This window comes from Gordionus sp. m RMFG-2023, chromosome 1, assembly GCF_954871325.1.
Source record: "Gordionus sp. m RMFG-2023 chromosome 1, tfGorSpeb1-WG-v2, whole genome shotgun sequence".
NCBI classification, from domain to species: domain Eukaryota; kingdom Metazoa; phylum Nematomorpha; class Gordioida; order Chordodea; family Parachordodidae; genus Gordionus; species Gordionus sp. m RMFG-2023.
Window position 1 is genome coordinate 10,495,773 of NC_088775.1, and position 20,850 is coordinate 10,516,622.

At 29.2% G+C, this 20,850-nt stretch overlaps 1 protein-coding gene across 1 annotated transcript; it reads right to left on the reverse strand.

Moving 5' to 3' along the window:
• Positions 1 to 18,156: 18,156 nt before the first annotated feature.
• LOC135931504 (uncharacterized) lies at positions 18,157 to 18,684 on the reverse strand. Its single transcript, XM_065468670.1, has one exon. The coding sequence runs from the start codon at positions 18,682 to 18,684 to the stop codon at positions 18,157 to 18,159; it is 528 nt and encodes a 175-aa protein (XP_065324742.1).
• Between the last annotated feature and the right edge of the window lie 2,166 nt (positions 18,685 to 20,850).

Below are 20,850 nucleotides of genomic sequence, written 5' to 3' on the forward strand. Positions count from 1 at the left end.
AGTCAATATTTATAATCTATTTAATATTGAATAGGTTATTGTTTATATTCTTACTCTAATATTATAATTTATTTAATAAAGAATATTATGTCAATATACATATTTCTTCAGATGAAGATGATTTAACCTGCCCTGGCCCCAATATAAAACATTTTTTACACCAATAAAAAAATTAGGAGTGTAAATTCTACGCTTTGTAAAATTGTGTCCCTACTCAAATATTTCCTCAAGGCAATCGAAACTGTGCAGCCATTTTTAAGGAGAAATGGGAAGATAAAACCGGTAATAACAAGATAAAACCCTTTTATTTAGTTCCGTGAAATTAATAGTCTTATTAAGGAGAATGGACAATTTGACGAATCTTGAGATAAATCCGAGTTGCAGAAATTTTCAGATAATAAAAAAATAGCTTTAAATAATTTCAAGTTTTCTAAACTACTTATTACTGCAATCCTGCAGGAAATAGATAAATGGTACACAGTTTTAATATTGTTTACAATTTATATTTGATTATATTTATTTTCAGTAGATTCGAACACATATAAAGAGGAATATATACTATCAGCAATTCACCCGCTATTTAAATTAGATTAGCCCTGGATAGATCGACGAAGGTAGAAAGCTTGAACTTATTTCCAGTTCGAGACAATTGACAAAGAAAAAGCAGACTTTGATTTCTTTAAAAAATAACATTCATACCAGATTATTTTCTGATAAATATTTTAAAAATTTAATGATTAAAATAAAAACAAATAATTGCATAATTAAAATTTAATTTATTAAATATATAATTTTAAAACATCAATTTATTTCTAACTTGCACAAAGGGAACCAAAATTTCATTCTTCTTCCATAGAATTAAAAAATGATTGATATTTTTTGATATTCGACCATAACTTACGAGATTGTCATATGATATTGTATAAAATTAAATATAAAATCTACGAATCTACATATTAAACATTATTTGATTGACATTGGATATCAAGCCAACAAATTAACCATAATCTTTACTATCTTAAATCAATATTTGATTTGATGCTATTTCTTAGCATACAGGGGCTACCTTTTCGTGGGATTGTTTCAACAAAAATTACGGATGCTACAACTGATGAAAACATAATATATTCTTCTGAACTATTTATAGCAATGTTTTCATGCACCATCCAAACTGAATTCATAAAATTATGAAATTTAAAGCAAAAATGTCCAATATACATCATCCCAGATTCAAAACGAATTAATAATATCTATTATGGCAGATATGGTGCTTGAATATATTTCAGATAAATATAACAAAAGTGAGATGCCTTTTATTTGTCTTAAGGCTGAAAAGATTCACAAGGTTGTGAAAACCTGAACATAATTATTCGTCATATTTTTCTTAGAGAAATCCAAGAAAATTTAATAGGAATTATTTTACAGTGTCTTTCTGCTGAAAGCATTATTAATTGCATTTTAAGCAAATTAATGAGTTAAATATTAATTCAGCGAATATAATAAGCCAGGCATATGATGGGGTAAACGTTATGTCTGGCCGAAATGAAAGAGTGTAAATCCTATTTCAAAAAAAATTAATAAAAGTTTCTTTTATACATTTCTACAACCACATGTTGCATTTTGTGGTTCAAAATTGGTATAATAATGTTATCATTTTTAATTTATACAATGCGTTGTATTATTTTTTAGGCGCTTTAACATATACTGTTAATATGCAGGCAACTCAAGAAACTTTTAGACCAGATGGACTGGTCATTTTGAAGCATCTCGCATCATTTATGAGTATTTTGAGGCTATTGGTGAAGTATTATTTTACTTTTCTTATAGAACTCTTAATTCGGAGGTTTCCACTCATGATTAGTCGAAGCCTCTGGTCTTTTAACCCAATGCGTTAATATAAATTACGTTTTATTAGCTATTACAATTAATGGGATATAAGAATAGATTCATTAAATAAGTATCTACAGTCAGTAGGCACTAATCTAGTGGATGCTAAAAATTGTATTGATTCCACTATCAATTTATTAAAAAATAAAAGAAGCGATAATTCTTTTGAATAGATTAGAATTAAGGATGAAAAACTTTTAGCAAAATTTAATCTCATTCCCCACAAATCATCAAGGGTACGTAAAATAAATTTTCAAGATTTTTTAGTCGGGACAAAATTACAATTTGATTGTGAAAAAGACTCCAATTAGAGTTCTTTAAAATGGAATTATTATGAAATTATTGATTAATTTGTGTTGATCATTTTTTAGATGGATTTATACAAGATGACTATAATCTTCTATCATGTTTTATTCAGATTATTTTATATGGATAAATGGCCCGATTAGAATCATGATTAAACTTAAATATGGAAACGTTACATCATGAAATAAAAATAGTTAAAGGATTATTAGCTGCAGAAGTTAAGGAAACACATAATTTTGAAAGTATCCTAAATATTATCATGCATTTAAAGAATTGTATAAATGCTACTCAGTCATCAATAGGGTACCAACAGCTTCTTGTGTGGCCTTTTTCTCTACAATAAAGAGAGTTCTATCGAGCACTACAGAGTAGATGAAAGATTAACGTAAGCAAAATTTAGTATTGATGGCTTATGAAAAAAAATACAAAATTTATCCTTTACTTCATTTATGTTAAATTTTAAAAATAAAAATCGTCGTATTATATTATAGGATTATTTTGTATATTCATATTATAGTATCATTTTGATTCATATTACATTAATAAATTTTTAATAAAAATAGCAAAAAATTTCCATGAATGCTTAATTATTTGTTTTATTTTTAAAAAATAGTGGCCCCCTTAAGCAGGGATGTGAACCCGGACCCTGAACCCTTGTATTTTGGCTGAACCCGAACCTGGACCCTTTTAAAAAGTGGAGGGTTCAGGGTAAAAAATTTTTAACATAGAAATTTTTTTTTAAAAAAGTAATGTAAAAATATTATTTTTAAAAAATAATATAAAATTTTATTAATTTTTTTCGTGGAATCATTTAATTTATTTTAGCGTTTTTCTTCCTAGATCATTTCATTTTATTTAGAGAATGATATTGATACCATAAATTATTTTCTAGTGTAAATAATAATATTTTATAATGAATCGAAAAAAATACAAGCAAAAATAATAAAAGAAACAAAAAACAAATTAATTTCATTAAAAATTGATTCCGCCCAAAGAGGAGAAATATATTCTAGGAATAAATATACAGTATATAAAAGGAAATAATATAATATTAAGAAATTTAGCAATGAAGGAGATTAAAGAGAGTTCAACTTCTGAAAATATAAAAAGAATATTAAAATCTATGAAAAGGCAAATGGCAATATTAGATTTCACAACACGTTGGTCCTCTATTTATATGATGCTAGAGCTATTAATAAGTTTAAAGATTTCTGTAATGATTTTATTATAGGAGCATGTGAAGTCATTTTGTCGGAAGATGATTGGAATTAAATAAAAGACCTTACTAGTATGTTGGTTCTTTTAAAAATAACTACATTAAGATTGCAAGCAGAACAGTTATGCTTATCTATGGCATATGGATAAGATTTCGATTAGTTAGAAAGATTTACAAGTTCTTTTTCATATGAAGTATTAGAAAATATGAAAATTAGATAGCAACAATATTTACAAAATAGTGTTGTATATGCTTCAATATATTTAGACCCTCGATATCAAGTTTTATTAAATATTGAGCAAAAACAAATGGCTATAAACCATCTTGAGGATTAATGGCATACCCAAAACTCTATTATTTACAATATATTGGAGGCTACGACAATATCTACTGGTTGTAGCGATAACAATGATAATGATAACAATATTGATGATCTGGAAATTTTGCTATTAGATAGAGAAAAAAATTATTAAATTATCATCAGATAGAAAGGAGCATAAAATATGTATCTTGAATAGAAAAGTTCTCAGAAGTTAAGAGAATAAATAGAGATTTTTTAAATTCTGGGAGGAAAATTCTTCAATATATCCAGAATATACCTTGTCTAGAATCGTCATGGGTGTACCGGCGACACAAGTTCAATAATTTATTTATTATCAAAATGACAATCTATTTTGAGTAAGTGTAGAACGTGGATTTTCACCGTTGAAATATATATTGTCAAATTTACGTGGAAATCTGAAGGATGATAGTTTAGAAGATTTCATGATTCTGCGATTGAATAAAATATAAATTATTTCATTTTGAATTATGAATGTGTAATATTGAAGTATAATAAAAAAAATGAATGAAAAAAATTTTGAGTCATCATTTTTGGTCCTTTGTAAATTTATTACTGGACCCGAACCCGGATCTGGACTCTTTTTTTTGTAGAAGGGTTCATATCCCTGCCCTTAAGTAAGCAGTTGACCCCCTAGCTAAAAATTCCTGACTACGACCCTGCAGGCCAGTGTCCATCTCTTCATGATTTCTATGAAGTTGAAATTACGATCCTAGTATTCCATTATCGTATCTGTGGCTTTGACCCACTATGTATTTATCAAATCATCCCTTTAAATTGTATCGGCCTTTGGTACGCTTTTATAGTTCATATATTTTTTGAATCATCCCTCTTTGATACTGATATATTGATACTCTTCCTGAAATGTTTTCCTATATATACACTTGGTGATATATGGACAATAAATAACTTAAACATTTATATTTGTAATCTAGGAAATAATCCTATTAAGGTTATAATCTATGCAATAGTCATTGGGGTTATAATTTATGGGATAATCATATTGAGGTTATAACTTATGGGAAAGACTTATTGATGCTATAATCTAGGGATGGAGGTTATTTTTTATGGGATAGTTATATGGATGCCAAATATGAAGTGATTTAAAATTATATCCAAAAAATTTAAATAAATCAGTATATTTCATTTTATAATGTATATGATTTGTGCTTCGAATATAATTTTTTTTAAAAATAATTTCATGCCGAATATACACTCATAAATTTAAAGAAAAATCCAAATAAACGTTACCGATTCATCAATATATAAGTAGTTTAGCCTACTTATTTACAAAATGCGTTATCAATTCACCAAAAATAAGGCTTCAATATATGACACTTAAGTTTCTTTTTTTTTATACAAAGGGGACAATGTATTAAACAAAATGAAGTTTCAATGTACTACACAAAAAGTTTTTTCTTAATTCAAGTATTATAAAAAAAATATATAAACAATTTCCATCAAAATTAAATATCGTTTCATTTAAAAATAAGCAAAGTGTAATATATATTTTTAAAAATGTAATTCCATGTTCCCACTAGAACCCAGAATTTTTTAATTTTTAAACTATATTTTATCTCCCATCACCTGCTGGCATTTAATCAACCAACTTCCCACTTTTCGATATCGCTTTAAATAATAGGATGTAATTTTATGTACCACAAATAATATTGTACTCACCATATCTCGAAAAATCTATAATATACACAGATCTAAATTAGAAAAAATAGAGTACTGAATTTATACCATTATATAGGTTATATAAACCTAAGAAGCATTTATATATCTATTAAAATCATATGTCTTCAAAACAATTCATCCGCCTTTATTTCATAAAGTTTTATAGATAATTCTTAATTTCGTTACTAATCAATTTTTCTTTTATTTCAATACAATTCTTACCTTTATCTCAGCAACCATAAAGATATATTCAATTTGTCTATATTAAATATAGTAAATACATTTCAAACAATATTTCCTTTAATGTAAACAACTTAACAATTAAAAATATTCCCTTTTTGGGTTAAAATTCATTTAAAATTTATTTTCTTTTAATGTTAACTATGTAACAATTAAAATATATTTAATTTTCAGCAACAATTATTATAATCCATATATATATATATACCTTTTATATCATATATATTTTGTATATTACTTTTATACCATTAACTGGCCAAATTAATTTCAATATTACCGTCGCTTACTCCCTCACTAGGAGAGTCCGACTTTTCATATATTTATCTTTGAAACATTTAATTTTGAAAAATCCATTCCTAATTATTTACCCACTTTATAATTATTTTAAAAATATTATAAATTCCTATAAAAATTATCTTACAAAAATCCCTATTCTAAATATTCAAATATTATTTATTAACAAAAATTAAACCAATATTAGCACACCATTCAAAATAGATCACATTAATAATATATCAACCTTAATTAAAAATGAATTACATTCATTATATATCATATCATAAATGTTTTTTATTTTCAAATTTAAAAGAACATTTTTATCATATTAAAATATAAAAACGGTCATTTCATATAAACGGAAGTGGAAATACAGGTTCCCAAATATATAGCGTAATGAGTTAATTTAGAGTATTTATTTTTAATTCAAATTTTAAAAAATTTTGGAAAGGAAGCGAAGAGGCGCATGTGAACCCAAATTAAAGATTTACCTAAAAACCAAAGTAATTAAATTAAACCATCATAAACTAGCAGGTTTCAGGATGTTTGGTATTAATTAGGGCTCTCATTAAGAATGCGGATAATTTTGAATAAAATAGTGTTGTAAACGAACGCGTTCGTGAACGAAGTTCGTTTTTTGAATAAAATGATGAATGGCGTTCCTTTTATTTTTGACTTTGAACGTGAACGCGTATGACGAACGCGTTCGAATTTAACGTTCGTTCAATTTTAAAAATTATTTTATTTTTTTGAAAAATTTAATATTTCCAAATTTTTTTAAAAAATGTATTTATATTTTTTAATCGGCTGTGTATTTTTTCACATTTCAATTTTTTTAACACATAGTTTATTAATTTGAATTGTTTATATTTTAATTTAATAGATTAGCATACGCATGGATATTATTATTTAATCCTCATCATCTGATTCTGAAAATCCAAAATCAGATGAATTTATGGCCAAATATGATAAATGTTTTATATTAACATCCTATATTGAAGGAACTAATCCAATGCTAACCAAGTATAAAATGTGGCCAAAAAGTATTATATTGTCAAAATCTTCAGGTTCTAATTTAAAACGACATTTGATTTTAATATTAATTATTTGATTTTATGTGATATAACTAAGTTAAATCATTAAATTTGAAAAAATAATGCATTTGGGATATTTGACCACAACAATAACGAGTTATTTATTTCAAAATTAAAAAAATTAGTGGCCTCAAATATGATCAACCATTGATAGACTCCGTATTAAATGGGATTAATATAAATCTATTACTCTCAATTAATTACATATATTTTATTTTTTTAAAGATTTGAACATATATAAGGATCAATATGTTCTTTCTGCAATTATACATCCAGCATTCAAACTTTGGCCATGGATAAAACTTCCACAGAACGAACCTATTAAAAATAAACTTATTGCGTCATTAAAAAAATGCTATGAAAATCCTAGAGAACTGTTAATTTCGAGATATCCTTTTTTTTATCGAGAGTAAGAATGGGTTGGGAGGATAATTTATCTCAATTTTTTGCAAATAACAAAACAATATGTTTTTAATTAATTCTCCACGTTAAAAGAGCTGTTTATTAAGTATAATATTGCAATCCCCTCATCTGCCCCTATAGAGCGCTTTTTTAGTATAGCTAATGCCGTATTAACTGCCAAGTGTTCCTGTCTATCAGATAAATATTTTGAAAGCAATTGTTATTATAAGAAAAATTTTTTATAAATAAAAAGTATATTATATTTTATTTATAATTATATTATAAAAATAAAATTATATTATTTTTTAACATGGCTAAAATATATTGTATTAAAAAATATAAGTTTATTTATATTAAATTAAATTTTAAAAAAATTTATCATAAAATTTTAAACGGTTTTATGAACGTGAACGCGTTCCTTTTTTTTTGAGCATAAACTTGAACGCGTTCGATTTTTGTCAATGACGTTGAAAGCGTTCAATTTTTTTAGAAATGTTTACAGCACTAGAATTAAATGTCACATGCCTTACATATCTGCCTTGGCCAAATATAATATCAATAAAAATGTACCTTTCTTATTCCCAATTAACTTCTCAAATAATGGCTCACGAAAAAAATGAGCTCAATATTAAATTAATTTAATAAAATAAAATAAAAACAATTATTATTATTTTTCTTTATTTTTAATTAAAAAGTTATAATAATTTGTGTAAAAAATCAAATTAAAGTTTCTAAATTTTTAAAAAATAGAATTTATTTTTTTTTAAATTTTTTCTTGAAAGATTTTTTATGCAAAAATTAATTTCAAATGATTTACTTACAGATTGTGGCATTTTTAGGTAAAATTTAATCAAAAATCTATTCTTCAAAAAAAAATCAAGAATTTTTGAAGATTAATTTTTTTTCAAACTCTTGAATAAACAACATTGTAAGATAAATGTAAAATAACTCGGATTAATTGTTTTAATTAAATATACAATTTAATTTATATTATGCGAAACTATTCATTTTTTAAATTTCTACGTTTTATTTATTGAAAAATAGAAGATTCGTAATGGCAGAAGTGGCTTTTTTGTAAAGAGATTTCCAAGATTAAGATTACCAAAGTGCATGCATCTAATTGTGAAGAGAGGATAAAAGAAACAACCAAATTCCTAAAAATAATTATTTATGCTATAAAAAAAGTAGAAGGGCAAGTCAAACCTGAAACCGTTAAGAAATGTATCACCCACAATATCAGTAATTATTTTTAGATTTTTGTATATTTCTAATTGACGGTGCAATCTCTTCAAGTTGGAATATAGATATGTTCTCTCTCTCAGTCATAAAATTTATTCTTGCTTCTTACCTTACAAGATATAATTTGACAGAAGAGAATCTTGGAAATATTTCGATTGAATAAGGCTCAATATTCTTTTATTTAGAGAATAGTGAAAATCTAATAGGCTTGTATATGCAAACAGATTTGAGCTAATTTTTAAATGTTCAAACCGAACCCATAATCATTTCTTATAAAACCTGAACCGTTATTTTTATCTGAACCTAAAACAGAAGCTATATTCCATTTTGAAACCCTGAAAAAAAAATGCAGATATACATTGGAATTTAAAGTATCATTGAATTCCATTCAATATTTAAAAATGTATCAGATAATGTATTGCCAATACAGTATCCTAATTTTTATTTTAACTCCAGTATTTTTTTGTTTGTTTGGAAGGGGGGGGGGGGGGGGGGGGTTTTAGTTATAAATAAAAAATAATCATTTATCTTGCAGTTTCACATAAAATGTATTTTTCCCTAAAAATTTATATCAAAAAATTAAATAAGTTGTGCTTGCATTATGAATTAATTTTGTATTTTGTTCAACAAGAGTTCAATTCGAGCATTTAAATTAGGCTGGCCTCTTTTTGTTTTTTTGGTCAACTTTTTGAAACTGTTAATCTTCTTTTTGTTGTAACATTGCAGGGCCTCTTCTTTTGCGTGTCTTTTGGCTTCCCTTTCTAGATCCAACTTTTCCTTCTTTGATTTATTTAAAATCTGTGGTTTGACCTTAAGATTATACAAAGAGAAATATACAAAGATATAATTAATCGATTCTAATATAAAATTAATTTTGTGACACTAATGTAAAAGTTGGGGAAAGAAATCTGATATTTAAAGGTTGGCATAGCCTCTCATGATCATATAATCTAAGTAGTGCTAAGTAATAATCAGATAGCCTGTAAAATTTTATTAAATCTTCAGGTGCCAGTTCCACTCAGTCATTTTTGTCAGTTAGCTAGGAACTATTTATCAATAGTAATTCTAATGGTAATTCAATCACCCACCATGGAAAAACTAATTCAATAATCTCCATTAAATTGAATTTGGAAAATAAATCTGTAGTAATTTTGAACCACTATACCCACCTTTGATTTTTACTTGTTTGTTTTCCCTATTGAAAATATGGATTTATTATAATGCTCAAAGGTTACAATTTGGATATTCATGAATAGGCCAAATGTCTATACTAGTATAAGATTGTAAAATACAGAATAAATTTTTTTATAATTTAAAATTATAACAAATTTAATTTTCAAAAAATATGTAATGTCAAAAAATTAGATTTAGAGGTTTTGGGATATTCTAAACATTTAAAAGGAACAAATTTTTTTACCATATGAATAACACAAACATGCTTTTATCATGGGTCCATGAATATTGTATAAATTTATATTGTAATAATATTTTTTGATGATAATTGATTATTTTATAATATTTATTTTGAGAATTACATACAACTGTGGGGCTAATTTAAAATTTACCAAATTAATGTCAAAGAAATTAATCTAGCGATTGTTTTATTTAGGAATATGAACCAAGACCTTTCGAACACTCAATATTTTATTGAACCCAAACCCTTTTTAAAATTTAGGGTTCAGTAAATAACTTTATTTTAAAATTAAACATTTTTTTATTTTCTGTATAAAAACTTTTTTGTGTAGATCGTTTTTCGATTTTAGAGTATACTTTTATGTAATTTTAATTTTACTAACATATTTTATAAGTTTCTTTTTATAATAGAAAATAATAATATATATTTTAGGAATATATATTGTTTTGATTTAAATAAGACCAAAGAGAAGAACAAAATCATAAAATAGCTTTATTAAATGCAAGTTGTAGCTGTTTAAGAAATCAATATTTTAATTTGAATCTTGATTTTGGAAGACATCATGATAAATTCAAGGATGAATTTTGCCAGGTTTGGTTTAAGGTAAAATAGATGGGTTCAGTTCATGCTTAGTTCAGGAAAATATTTCTGAACCTGGGTCTGGTTCTGGGTTCAACTCGGGTTTAATAATTTTTAAATATAAAAAAAAATTATATATTTAAATCATAATTAAAAAACTAGACATAGATTTGGTATAAAAAATTTATTTTTTTATTTAATTTATAGGCAAGATATAGTTAAAATACAAGGCATAGTCATATATCAATTTTAAAAAATTTATTTAGACATATTTCTTTAAATTAACAATTTCCAATATAGTAATTTTTACTTTGACTTGTCACTTTCATTTTCCTCTCATTAATAATCTTTAAGAATAAGTTAAATAATAAAAATAAATGGAATAAAATTGTTTAAAATTTATTAAGACTATAATAGGAATCTTTGAAAATAAATTTTAAAAATTTTTTAAAAATGATGTAAATGAATTAAGTTATTTAAAATTTATTAAAACTTCACTTAATTGGAAATTTAAAAATATTATAAAATCTCAATTTATTAATATTTGTATTTACAATTATACAAATATCTTAATATATGCTAACCCAGTATTATTCAAATAAAATTCTAGGTTCAATTCAGGGTTTTGAAAATTTTATAAATGTGGTTCAGTTCATGTTCAAATTTTTTTCATAAAAACCCAGATTTTCTTATCCAGGTTTGTATGGTTCAAATTCCTGAATAAATTGCTTAATAAAATTTCAAAAACAATTTTTTAAATTTGTATTATTCTAATTCTAAATTCTTTCTATATGCTAAATATAGTAAAGTAAATTTTTAACACCAATGTTTGTTATTTTTACTAAATTTTATGATTTAATTTTTCTGAAACATAGAACCCCATTCAGAAATATTTAACTGAACTAAGACCATTTTTTAAAAGGAGGATTCACAGCATTGGTTTTATTTATAAATAAATATTGAAATGAATTTTATTTTATCCAAAAATAACTGTTACAAATCAAGCCTAAAAAAATTTTTGACAATTATCCTGTCTTTTGTATTAATAATCTTTTAATAAAACAATCAACAATCCTATTTTTATTACAATATACTCTATAATTTATTGTTATATATAGCAGTAAGATATTTAATTAAAATTCTGGTTAAAACCTTTTACTAAACTTTATAATATGTAATTAAAATTATAAAAGTTATTCATTATAAACAAATTATTTACATTTTTGTGGGGTCTTCCTTTGATATAACTTCTACGATTTTTCATATAAAAATCTTAACGAATGAATGGTTAATTATCAAATATTTTTAACATAGTAACCGCTGTCCAATTATTATTTTGCTAAACGGCTCATCTTAAGCCGATATTTAAAAACGGATAACTCAATATTTTATCCAGAAAAGATATTGCACAAGTCTGAAGATTTTGCTCTTATACGAAACAAAGGTCTATGGATATATTATCGAGATATCGAGACTTAGGCAATATTTTTCTGGCTAAAATGTTGAGTTGGCCGTTTTTATAAATCGGCTCAAAACGAGTCGTTTGACAACACTACCCAATGAAATAATAATGAAATAATAATGAAAAATACAATGAAGATAATTTTATTTTCCGCAACACAAAGAAATAAGTTGTAATTTAAAATGGTTAAATTTGGAAAAAAAATTAATACAATTTTTTTTAGTTAAAGTGAAAATAAAAACTAATATCAAAAATTCCAAGACCCAAAAGAATAAAAAAATATTGGAACAAAGAAAATATAATACACTAAAATGTTATCGATACCTTAAAAAAAACAAAAATCAGAGACATAGCACTAGCAGAATACGTTGGAATATCTATAATTCTTGATATGAGCTAGTGATAAATCGCGACAAATTGTGTTTTTTATGCATGTATTTAAATATTCCTTTACACTCATCATCATTAAATTTTTGTATCTTAGGGTCAGGATTATTTTTATTTAAAAACTATAGAAATAATTTTGTATTACTTAAGTAGTATCCCTGTCATTATTGTTAAAATAGGTAGATGGGACAAAAATCCAATAAATGGGGTTATTAAGAGAAGGGTTACTATCATTTATAGTGTATTCATCTTTCTTGTAAGATATTGTCCATATATTTTCTTGTAAGATATTGTCCATATATTTTCATGCTAAAAATTATAATTATTATTCATAGTATTATTTTATTAAAATTATTAGAAAAAAAAATCGATATATTATTTATAGTAAAACCTGTCTAATTTGATATAATTCGGGCAACTCCCTAATTGACAAAAATTTAGAGTCCCAGTAGAATTATTATTAATTACTATTAGAAAGTTATTTATCTCGTGGCAAATTGTCTAGGCCAAAGCTGTCCAAATTAGATATGTTTTAGAATAATATAAAAGAAATAATGGTATGAAATGATATCTTGAATAACAACTCTATTTGAAATGGATTTATTTCTATAATTTTTTTTAATACTACTTTATTTTCCTTAACTTAGAATATAAATCAGTTTTTATTTTATTATATCGTATATTTAATTTAACTCATATTTAAATTCGTGATCTACATCGGGCCTAATGTTTCAAGCCTGGCCCGAAATTTTTTTATTTGTCACAAAAATCTCACCGGTACTCCGTTTCTTCATTTCCGTTTCGACTATCCAGTGGGCACCTACTCCGTACATGGCCCCTTTGTTGACATCTGAAGCATCTCCGTGGATCCTCCAATGGCTGTACCCGGAAAGATGTTCTTCTTGCCGTCCTGCGTTCAAAATTAGTTCGAGGCCGAATATTAGCTGGATCACTGTATCCCCAATATACCATATTTTATTTATCGCCATTTTTAAGAATTCGGATATTTGTATCAGTTTTTCTCCACCAATAAAATTTCCAGTAATTACGAGAATAAATTACGAAAATAAAAAGAAATATTATTTTATTTTCTTTCAAACTAATTCTAAAGTGAATACTCGCAAACAAAAATTTTTTTTATTACTTCTCCCATATATACCCACGATTATTAAGTCATTCCCCCTTTTTTTAAACTTGGCACTGACATTCCCGAATTTCGAACATTTTTCCCAAATCTTTGACACATTCTAAATAATTTTGTAATTTATGATCTTGGCCTTTACCACATTATTCTTTTTTTTCTTTACTTGGCAATGACATTTTCAAATCTCAAACATTTTCCTCCAATCTTTAACACATTACCGATAATTTAATAATTTAGGATCTCGGCCTATAATTACTTCATAACAAAAATTCTTTTTAATTGATCGATTTTGCCAACTATTCCGTTGTCTTTAATTTTTAAATCTTTCATTCCTTTCTTCGCAAATTTTTATCTCTATTTTATTTTTTTATTATAACTTTTTCCACCTGCTTCCCCAACTCATCTCCTTTAATGAGCCCATTTATAAATTTATCTTCTTTTTTTTAACACGCTATTAGACGGCGTTATTTTCACAGCTTGGTATATATTGCGCGTTAACATAGAACATATTTTCCCTGCCCAAATTGAGCACTATAAAATATATTACATCCCGATACCTATTAAATCTCCCTGCAGATAACGATTTCCCAAATTTATTCCGGGCTTCTTCCAGGATACCTATTCCATTGCATGTATATATTGAGCGCTATAATAGAGCAATTATTTCCCCGCCCAACTTGACTATAAAATACATTATATCCCGATATCTATTAAATCTTCCTTTCCGATAAATGTTTTCCCAGATATTTTTCCATATAATAATTATTATTCTACTGAGACATTATAAAAGCTCCAGTACTTATTTCGGGCTTCTTTTGGGATACCCATTCCATTGCACGCATATATTGAGCGCTATAATAGAGCAATTATTTCCCTGCCCAACTTGAGCACTATAAAATATATTATATCCTGATACCTATTAAATCTTCCTTTTAAATTTCAAATTCTTTTATACATGTATTTCATTTCACTCATTTTCGATAATATATCGCCCAACTTCATACCCCCGATCGTAATCTTCCGGGCTCTACACCTCTTTTCAACTGATCCCGATGTCGTACTCCCTCTCTTCCATCGGCGAACCTTACTCGACTTAACTTGTTCCCAATGTTTTCCACGATCCTCCCGGATTCCCATTTTCTGGTAGTTCCATATACTCTAGCCCACACGGTTTGACCCACTATGAATTCCAACATCTCAATTTTCTCCTCTTCCACTTCTTGATTCGTGTCCCTTTTTAATAAATCCAGTAATATTCTGGTTCGTCTCCCCAAAAACCTTTCTGCCGGAGATTGTTCCTCTCCCTTTCGACAGTTGTTGTAATAAGCTACTGCTACCCAAATTTCCCCACCTCCATACTTTGATTTTCTTAACCAATTTTTGACAATCGACACCATTCGTTCCGTTTGACCGTTCGAGCTCGGATGATATGGTGACGTCAAAATATGTCTCGCCCCGGTTTCCGCACAAAAAGACTTGAATTGTCCACTTATGAAGGCCGGTCCTCCATCCGAAACTATTATCTTAGCTACTCCGAATCGAGCCCACAGATTTTTCAGCATCTTTACCACAACCTGAGTTGTCAATCCTCTCACTTCCTCGTATTCTACCCACTTGGAAAAAGCGTCTACCACTATAATATATATTTTGTTTTCGAAGTCGAAGAAATCAACATGTATGCGCTCCCAGGGTCGTGTAGCCTTGGGCCATACACTTTTCTTGTCTCTGCGAAGCATCGGGGCCCACAAATTACACATCGCACAGCCTCTGGTTATATCCTCAATTTCTTTATTCATTCCGGGCCACCATACATACTCCCGACCCCACTGTTTCATTTTTCAACGCTCTGATGTCCGGCATGAATCATCTTCAACACCGCATCCCGTAATACTATACCCTGATTCCCCCGTACCACGCAGTCATCTACTATCGCTAATTCCTTTTCTATGTACTTGTAAGATTTATCTCAGTCTCGCCAAGATCTGCGCCCCTTTAGGCATGCCTTGACTCGGGTCAATTCCCGATCTTTCAAGGTGGCCCCTTTCAATTCCTCTCACGTTACCGGTCCTCCTTTGGTTATTTTGACCATCGTTCTAATTAATCCCTGCTCCTTCGATTCCTCTATCTCTTTCAATTTTCCTTCATCTCCCTCTTCGCCCGCCCCACATCTTGACAGAATATCGGGTAAATAATTTTCTCTTCCCCGCCGATATTTCAACTGTACGTCAAAGCTCCCTACCAGCAAAAACCATCGTTGGAGTCTTGGCGACAACATGAGCTCTTTGTTATCTTTCCTGAACAGATGCACCAAAGGTTTGTGATCGATATAAATAACAAATCTACGCCCAATCAGATACTCCCTACATTTGGTCAATCCGAATATTACCGCCAACGCCTCTTTTTCGATCACTGAATACCTTGTCTCCGCCGCCCTAAATATCCTCGAGAAGAATAAAACTGGTCTTTCTATTTCATCCACATAATGCAATAACGCCCCACCTACTCCCTTGATCGACGCGTCTACGGCCAGTAACACTTCCAGGTCATTGTTAAAGCACATAAGAATGGGTTCCCTTCCAAATCTAGACTTCAATTCCTAAAACGCATTCTCTTGCTCCTCTTTCCAGTCAAATCTTTCTCCCTTTTTTAACAGAGTATACAATGGCGCTGCGATCTGGGCGAATCCCTCGACAAATCGGTGATAGTAATTCACCATTCCCAAAAATGCCTGGACTTCTAATTTATTACTAGGCCTCAACATATTTGTAATTCCTGTCATATTTTTATCCAATGGTCGCACATCTATTCCCGTAATTTTGTGCCCCAAATATACTACCTCCTTCACCCCTAACACACTTTTTTCGGCACTCGCTCGCAAACCTTTTTCTTTAATCCTCCGGAACACCTCTTCCAATCTTTGTTCGTGTTGCTCAGGAGTTCTACTCATCACCAGTACATCATCCATGTAAAAGAATACCCCTTCCATTCCTTGAAAAACGGCCGCCATTGTGCGCTGAGATAGGAGCGGATACACTCAATCCAAACGCAATCTACAAAATGCAAATAACCCTTTTGGGGTCGTAATAGTCAATAATTTCCTTACCTCCGGCCTCACCCGTAACTGTAAGTATGCATTGGAAAAATCCACTTTCGAAAAATATATACACCCCTTTAAATTGGCCAATATTTCTTCAATTCTGGGTAACGAATACTTGACCTCTACTACCCAGGGATTTAGCGTCACTCGAAAATCCGCACATAAACGGAGTTGGCCATTGGCTTTCTTCACGGGAACCAACGGAGTCGCCCATTTACTATACTCCACAGCACATACGATGCCCTTTTGTACCCATTGCTCCAATTCAACTTCCACTTCCTTCCTCCACTCAAATGGTACTCGCCGCAACGCGCAAAATTTCGGTACACATCCCTCCTTTAATTTGATATCCACTTCATAATCTTTCAGACAGCCCAACTCCTCATCAAAGATCTCTTGATAAACATCCACCAATCTCCGTATTCCGTCTTGCACCCGGATTAATTCATCTTCTAATTCCTCACTGCTAAACTCTCGATCATTCTTCTGATTCTCCCTTTCAATCACCTCCTGCGACTCGATTTCCTCGTCTCTTGTTTTCCCATATATTATTGCTCGATCGACAGTATCCTGAATATCGGTCCACTCCCATTTCTTCTCTTCTTCTCTCTCACGACCATTATAAATTGACTTCCCTAATCCTTCCCGATAACCCCTCTCCGCTTCCCTATGACTATCCGCCTCGATTTCTATCCTATAACTCTTCGCCCCTATTTCCCCCTTAGAATTATAATTATTCGCCCCTGTTTCCCCCTTAGAATTATAATTATTCGCCCCTATTTTCCCCTTAGAATTATGATTATTCGCCCCTATTTCCCCCTTAGAATTATAATTATTCGCCCCTATTTCCCCCTTAGAATTATAATTATTCGCCCCTGTTTCCCCCTTAGAATAATAATTATTCGCCCCTATTTCCCCCTTAGATTTATTTGCCCCGATTCCTCTCATATAATTATTCCTTCCTCCTCTAACCCTCCCATTCTCCCCAAAGTCTCTACTCACATTATCCCCATCGAACTGCCGTATTCTCAAACCCTCATTTGTTATCATTTCCTCAGGTAAATACTCCTATACCTAGCATAACTCATCACTGAAATAGCCGCCCCAGTATCAAAAAGCATAGGTACCATATTCCCATTAAAATCTATCATGACCCTCGGACAAGGATCATGTATTATCTCCTCCTGCATCATATTTACGCATCCTGGTACATTTATTTTTCCTCGTGAACACACCTCCCCGGCTCTTAATACTCGGCACGCCTTGACCTGAGTAGCTATTTTTTTACTATCATATAGTCAGCAATTACTGCAATCTCTCGCTACATGTCCCTGTTCCCGACATCTAAAACATTCAGCGGTTTGCTCTCCAACTCCTTGCATTCTAGGTACCCTCATCCCCTCCACTTTGGCTCTTTCAATAGATCGCACAGTTGAAGTACTTTGTCCCGTTCCTCGTTGTGGAAATCCCCCTCTGATGTTATAATTCCCCGTATTACATTCTTCTTATTATGACCAAATCTTCCACAGCTGGCACATCGTAATTTCTCTTGTTTACCCGGACAATAAGGGGATATATGTCCAAATTTTCCGCATTCGAAACACTTTGCTTCCCGACAATCCCTGACCATATGTCCCTGTCTTCCGCAATTATAACAATTCATTCTCCCCCTTACTCTAGAATCAAAGTTGGGTCTCATTTTTCCTTTCCTTCCTTGAGAATTTTCTCTAGGTCCCCTATATGTCCCCAATCTCTGATTAGTATATGAATCTCTCCTTTCAGGCCTATAAATTAATTTATCTAATTCGCTATCCTTCCACCCATTAATTAACTTCTGCACCGGGAACCATGTTACCTTTCCCATAACATCTTCTTCTTTATTATGTCCTTCTATTGTCAGTGTCTGCCCCTTTATTCTCATACTTCGACTTCTCCTCATCCTTCTTCCCCATATTAAGCTACACATCCATATTACTAGTATAATCAATGCCCCAAAAATATTATACTGTATTTCCCAGTATTTTACAAATTTTAAACTCTTCATCATCACTCTATAAAAGGTTTATGATCAATTTCAAAATAAAAATTTTGGTTATTTGCAATGTCAACAGATAAGATATTATTAAGAGTGTAAACAATCCAATGATGCACATGTACATCTACAGTTAATAAGTTTAAAGATATGACAACAATTTGGGCAAATTTTGTGTAACAGATTCACAACTTGTAAAATTTGGGCAGTACTTTCGTACGATAAGAGTTTTTTTTTTTTAATTTTTTTTTTTTGGCAAAAATGGACAGAATTTACGTGTAATTTGGCCACTCTGTGTACTTTAAAAAAACGTGTTCCACAATCCTTCAACGCTTTCCCTATCAATTAAGTTTCAACGTTATTCCGTATATACAACGCTTTTCCTATTTTCAACGTTATTCCGTATATACAACGTTTTTCTTATATTCAACGTTATTCCGTATATACAACGCTTTTTTTATTTTCAACGTTATTCCGTATATACAACGTTTTTTTTATTTGCAACGTTATTCCGTATATACAACGTTTTTCTTATTTTCAACGTTATTCCGTATATACAACGCTTTTTTTATTTTCAACGTTATTCCGTATATACAACGTTTTTTTTATTTGCAACGTTATTCCGTATATACAACGTTTTTCTTATTTTCAACGTTATTCCGTATATACAACGCTTTTTTTATTTTCAACGTTATTCCGTATATACAACGTTTTTCCTATATTCAACGTTATTCCGTATATACAACGCTTTTTTTATTTTCAACGTTATTCCGTATATACAACGTTTTTTTTATTTGCAACGTTATTCCGTATATACAACGTTTTTCTTATTTTCAACGTTATTCCGTATATACAACGCTTTTTTTATTTTCAACGTTATTCCGTATATACAACGTTTTTCCTATATTCAACGTTATTCCGTATATACAACGCTTTTTTTATTTTCAACGTTATTCCGTATATACAACGTTTTTTTTATTTGCAACGTTATTCCGTATATACAACGTTTTTCTTATTTTCAACGTTATTCCGTATATACAACGCTTTTTTTATTTTCAACGTTATTCCGTATATACAACGTTTTTCCTATATTCAACGTTATTCCGTATATACAACGCTTTTTTTATTTTCAACGTTATTCCGTATATACAACGTTTTTTTTATTTGCAACGTTATTCCGTATATACAACGTTTTTCCTATATTCAACGTTATTCCGTATATACAACGCTTTTTTTATTTTCAACGTTATTCCGTATATACAACGTTTTTCTTATATTCAACGTTATTCCGTATATACAACGCTTTTTTTATTTTCAACGTTATTCCGTATATACAACGTTTTTTTTATTTGCAACGTTATTCCGTATATACAACGTTTTTCTTATTTTCAACGTTATTCCGTATATACAACGCTTTTTTTATTTTCAACGTTATTCCGTATATACAACGTTTTTCCTATATTCAACGTTATTCCGTATATACAACGCTTTTTTTATTTTCAACGTTATTCCGTATATACAACGTTTTTTTTATTTGCAACGTTATTCCGTATATACAACGTTTTTCCTATATTCAACGTTATTCCGTATATACAACGCTTTTCCTATTTTCAACGTTATTCCGTATATACAACGTTTTTCTTATATTCAACGTTATTCCGTATATACAACGCTTTTTTTATTTTCAACGTTATTCCGTATATACAACGTTTTTTTTATTTGCAACGTTATTCCGTATATACAACGTTTTTCTTATTTTCAACGTTATTCCGTATATACAACGCTTTTTTTATTTTCAACGTTATTCCGTATATACAACGTTTTTCCTATATTCAACGTTATTCCGTATATACAACGCTTTTTTTATTTTCAACGTTATTCCGTATATACAACGTTTTTTTTATTTGCAACGTTATTCCGTATATACAACGTTTTTCTTATTTTCAACGTTATTCCGTATATACAACGCTTTTTTTATTTTCAACGTTATTCCGTATATACAACGTTTTTCCTATATTCAACGTTATTCCGTATATACAACGCTTTTTTTATTTT